This window comes from Tribolium madens, unplaced genomic scaffold (assembly GCF_015345945.1).
Source record: "Tribolium madens isolate multiple individuals breed KSU strain unplaced genomic scaffold, Tmad_KSU_1.1 Scaffold_7;HRSCAF=85;Tcas5.2_LG10, whole genome shotgun sequence".
NCBI classification, from domain to species: domain Eukaryota; kingdom Metazoa; phylum Arthropoda; class Insecta; order Coleoptera; family Tenebrionidae; genus Tribolium; species Tribolium madens.
In genome coordinates this window covers 2,321,603-2,327,131 of record NW_025401050.1, presented here as the reverse complement: position 1 = coordinate 2,327,131, position 5,529 = coordinate 2,321,603, and the positions used below count along the sequence as shown (strand labels likewise).

Here is a 5,529-nt window from a genome sequence, read left to right as displayed (position 1 = left end):
ATATAATATAATATTAATTAGTTAATTAATATTATATTATTAATATTACATTAATATTTTATAGATATAATATAGATATCGTATTTTTCTATTTTTTATACAAAAAAAAAGATTTGCCTTCTCTTAATAAAAAACTACGAGCCGCCACTGCTTTGGTAGCAATGTTTTGTCCACTTAGTACATACCACCAAAAACGTGAATGAAATTCCAGCAAAAACCAGGTGTGGGTCGAGATTTATGCTAGATTGAGTTTCACAGGTCAAAGGTAATCAAGATTAAACAAGGTCGTCGGAAACAATGAGACAATGTCGTGGGTTCAGGTGTTGAACAACCATTTATCAACTGTAATACTACTACCTATACATTTCACCTACTATGTTCTCAATTTGGATAGAATGTAAAACAAAATAGGAGTACCACAAGGTACAACTTTGCAACCTACTCTGATCATCATAATAATTTCGTTGACCCGAGGTTCGTCTAGCCTTGACCTTTGTCCTCACTTCTTTAGGATTGATTGATAGTACCGTCGCTGGTAAACCATGAAAAAAGCTTACTGGGAATGGAAGAATGATAATGGTACCGGTCGAATGATAATAAGGCGCCAGTACCTCGTAGTCACGTATATTCAACTCCATGTATACACGATATACATGTAATCGATGTTAATGGTATGGTTGGACGTGCTTACAAATTTACATAGGTACCAACTGCCTAACCACCATATAAGGAAAACTGATACTTTAACCAAAATTCTCTACTTGTCAATCAAATAGAAATTTTAGCTCAGTAATTTTAAAAATATTATTGTTATAATAAGAACGTAATAGAACAGGTCCGAAAGCTACGCCTTTTTCCTAGCCATCAATTTCCATACTCCAGTAATAAACCGTCCATACAGGTAACTTACGACCTTTGTATGACCATGTAGTCGCCTTTATGCCTTCTTATTTCATCTCGCTCTCGTATTGTGGTCGTCGATTTGTGACAGAACTGGGTCGTGCTAATCGAACCAACCAAGAGTATCGTAATTCAACTTCGTTAACACGTAAATTACAAAGTATAAAGTCAAATAAGAGCGTCCGATCTTGCGGAATCTTCAATTTCCACGTGTAAATATTGTCGAACTGTACTTTGTTTAAACGTTTCATTTTCGTTTCGTGTACGGTTAACTAGATGAGTTTTTCGCGGTTGGTAGCGACTCAATATTTGTTTTGGTCGTTTGTCGATGGTAATTATTAGTCAACGGCGTTTAATTTAAATCGTTATTAATCTGCAAACCACGCTTATAATGACATATACGCATGTAACTACCTACATTCCGGCATTCCCCCAACTTGATTTACGCCTCTGAATAATGGTACCATTTAACGTCTCTATAAAATTGAAATTGGAGATTGGAATGGATGATTTTTGATGTTTACGAGACAACTAACCAAGTTTATAGGCTTATCGGATGACATTTAATTACTTGTCAAATCATGATATATGGACGATAATGGTTGAAAACGAGGGTACTTTGTCAAGGTTTGAGATGGTACCGGCCGACAGATACCATACTTGGATATCACATACGACAAATTCATATTCGAAACATATTTTAGCTTTACGTAACAATTTTTACAGGTTTCACTCAGATAATTTCATTTGAACCCAAAAAGTGAATTATTGCGGTGTCACAGCCGGAAAGTATAACCAAGCAACACTTACGGTTGATTGTTATTTTTGACACAATAAAACGTCTAACCAATTTTTTTCACAAATATTCTAAAAACCTGTAAAAGCTTCTTTTTCATTTCATCATTTCGTAGTTTTTTATTAAGAGGAGGCAGATCTTTTTTTTATATAAAAAATAGAAATGTATCTTACACATGCCATATACTTGATGACTAAAAAATAATTCTTTGCTTTGTTGACCACGAAAAGCTAACTTTTAACAGCAAAGAAAAATACAAAAATCGACTTTTTAAAATGTCTCAATTTTTTTGAAGGACTTATTAAATTTATTAATTTCAATTTGCGGGTCCGAATCTACATTTGTGGCTATACTTTCTTTAAGTTGTCATACCACATTCCTCACCACGACTTGAAAATGGCCAAAAATTTTTTTTTGTGTTTTGCTTCCAGTTAACCACTCATATTTAATATACTAGGACAAAACTATATGAATAATTAATTTTCCTATGACCTAAGAGAAAGTAAGTTTTTTCACGAATTACCTTCCTCATCTGTCAAAATTACAATGAAAATGTATAAAACCTCTCAGGGAGGTAGAAATTTTACCTCCCCTATAGAAGAAACTGAAAAATATGCTGCTAGATTTAATGGCAAAACTGGGATATTAGGAAAAATTATATGTATTACATTGGAGGAAAGTGTCTTCCTCGCTAGGTGGTTACTGCCCTCGACATGTCGTATTTGATTCATTTGACAAGTCTCGGGCAGTAACTTCCACCTATGGGAAGAAAAAATACACTTTCCTTCCTTGTAATGCAAAGAAATATTATTTAAATCTTGACGAGGTGCTCTCAATTCTTTTACATACCAAGTGAATAAAAAGTATGGAACCAAACGTTTTTTGCTTAAACTATTTATTTTTTGAAAAAACTAATTGTTAAATTATAAAGTACTATAAAAATGTGATGATTTAACAAAAATAAAATTTTTCGATATTTTTTGAGTTCTACAAAAAAAATATTTTTTTAAATGGCAACCCACTATAAAATCATTTTTCTTGTAAAAGCTATACTCTAAGGATTATAACTATCTGCTTTATATTTAATTTTTTCAAAAAAATTTTTTCACAAAAATTGCAAATTTCACAAAAAAATCGTATAACTCAAAAACAAAACAAAATTTCGTTCTGAAAATACAATCACATTTTGTATATCACTTTAATTTATATTTATTGTTATTTTCTGGAGGGAAATGATCAAAAATAAAACCGCTTGGTTCCATAGTTTATTTTCACCCTGTATAACTTATCGTCGTACGAAAGTCGAGAAAATTTATTTGTTATTAAACTGAACGAAACCTAACAATTTCTAATAGTTACCTTCTTCATAGACACATCCATACTCAAGACGCACATATTCACTTATTTTGACAACAACCAAACAATACACTAAAAAAAACTACACTAAATTTTGTATTTTTGCAATCTGGGATTATTTGACTATTGACATTGATAGATTTCAGTATTCCCGGCAAATTGAAAAATTAATTCTCATTGGATTAATAAAAAAAGGCGGAGCTGCCTTCTGCCCCACTCAAAGTTCAAGTCAAAGTTACTCTCTGGCCTAAAAACATTTTGAATTACGTACTAGCCTTTTCAAAAATCTCAGCTCTTTTCAGCGACATGCCGCAATAATGACCTGCGCACTGCTTACCAGAGCTGTGAAGGCGCGGCGGTTTATTTAAAACTGGTTCACTATTATTTAGAGCAAAAAAATCAACATTTGAACAAATAAAAAATTATTAGGGTTAAAACTATGTAAAAATAGTCACTGCCTCCCTTGACGAGCCGCCGCTGTACTAAAGTCAAAATAAACCCATCGCTTTATCACTATTAACCAACTCGCCACCTTTTGTCAGTGTTGTCAAATCCGTCAGGCATTGAATACATGAAATATGAGCATATGTATGCGTGCAGGTGTTCGTATTTGGGTCGGGCCGTTAAGCTGTCAAGTCTGCTGGAGGCCACTCACAAATTAGCAGTAAATTAGAAACCTATTTTGGTCAAATTTTTCGTGCAATTGCATTTCCTCTGACTAAAAATTGGCATTTTTTCAGAATAACCTGCTCCTGGAGAAGATCGTAAGGAAATGCCGTTGCACATACTCGTCGCAGTCGGCCTTTTTTGTCAAGGGGTGAGTATGGTTACGAACCGGCTTGATTAACCCATTAGCAACAGGAAGCGATTAAGAAGAGTCGGTGGTTGTTTTGGTCTCGTGTAAACGTCGCCGGCCTCCGGGTGGTCCTCCTGGAGAAGTCGCGGTTTCTTGTAACGACAATAAAATGGCCGGTGATCGCGTCGATAACAGAACAGCGACATCGTGACACGACCTACCGGCAATGAGTCAATCAAACTGTTCATGACACATCCTGCTCGCATCCTCGTTTCTAAAATAAACGTCTTTTTGACAAAACGTGTGAATTAGGAGTAAAAGGGTAGCGTGAAGTCGGTATTTAGCGCCGGTCTGTAATTACAGACTTGCGTGTTATTTAAATAAAGTGGATTTTAACTACGTGACCCGAGATTGTAGCGTCGGAATTAGGCAACGACATGGACCTTTTTAAAAATTAGAAAACGGTAATGGTTTTTCAGACATCAAAAAAATGGAATAGTTTTGCATTTTGGATATACAGGCTGTCGAGAAAGTCGCGCACCTCTTTGTCAGAGAGTAATTGGGTAGTCCCTAAGAATACTGAAAACATGTTTAAAAAATTCTATCTGTCAAAAATTTTTGACATTTGACATTTTTTTATATCTATTTAAGGATAGGTACTGATGATCTTGTTTATGTTTTTTTTGTAATTATTTAGTAAAGGTATAAAAATTTTGCCAATAAAAGCCAAAAATAACATTGGACAGAGTTACAATTTAGGATACAGCTTCCTTGTTTCTTCTTCTGATGGCCTTTAACAAAAAAACTTGGAAAATTATTTTTCCAACAGAAATAAATATAGTCAATGTGCAAAATTTAAATTCTCATAACTTCGAAATTTTTATAGTGTGAGGATGGCCGGGATGAAATCAAAAAAAACTTGTTTAGTTCCATAAATTTTATTACCAGTCTGACTTATTTACAAAACTGTCATTTCTCTTTTTTTTTCAAAACACACTCTTTTTTTAATATTGTTCTGTCGGATTAGCAGTGCTGACTAATAATGCCCATCATTTAATTTGAAAAAGGCGCTCAATAGATAGAATTTTTTAACATTTTTCTTGTTGTCTAGGGCATCGCCCGATGATACAGTATCACGGAGGTGCGCGACTTTCCTGACAGCCTGTATATCAAGGTTAAATGTTCAAAAAAATGCTATGCAACTTTTTTTATTTTTTATTTACAACAAGTACCTACTCATTTGATTGTTGAATCATTAAACTCATTATGAAATTCATTCAAGTCTAGATTATGAAATTCATTCAAGTCTAGCCTTTATATCACATTAATGAGCAACATAAAAAATTCAAATTTTCACAACAAAATTTTAAATTTTATGGTTTTGGCCTAACTTTGTTTTGATGACTTTATTTTTTGTCAAATTTTATACTCGTAGCAATATATCGCGTGTTTCAAAAATGTGTGGCATAATTTTAACCACGAATACCCCTCTACAAATGAGAATAGAGAGCACAGAATTTATTGACTTAACTCAAAAAATAGAAAAATTACAGCTTTCCAAAAATCGGTATGGAAAATGATTTTTTGGAAATATTTTTGTTATCGTTTACCCGATTATTATGAAACTTTGCATGTCAAGGGACAAAAAGACACTCTTTGATATGGTGTAAACGGAAGTCTT

General features: G+C 33.5%; 1 protein-coding gene across 1 annotated transcript in view; it reads left to right on the top strand.

The window, feature by feature from the left end:
- Nucleotides 1-5,529, top strand: part of LOC123009845 — a 25,746-nt gene that overhangs the window by 8,644 nt on the left and 11,573 nt on the right. The window contains exon 2 of the mRNA XM_044406390.1: nucleotides 3,793-3,869. Within this exon, the coding sequence (XP_044262325.1) occupies nucleotides 3,825-3,869 (45 nt within the window). The 5' untranslated portion in view covers nucleotides 3,793-3,824. The remainder of the gene's footprint in view (nucleotides 1-3,792; nucleotides 3,870-5,529) is intronic.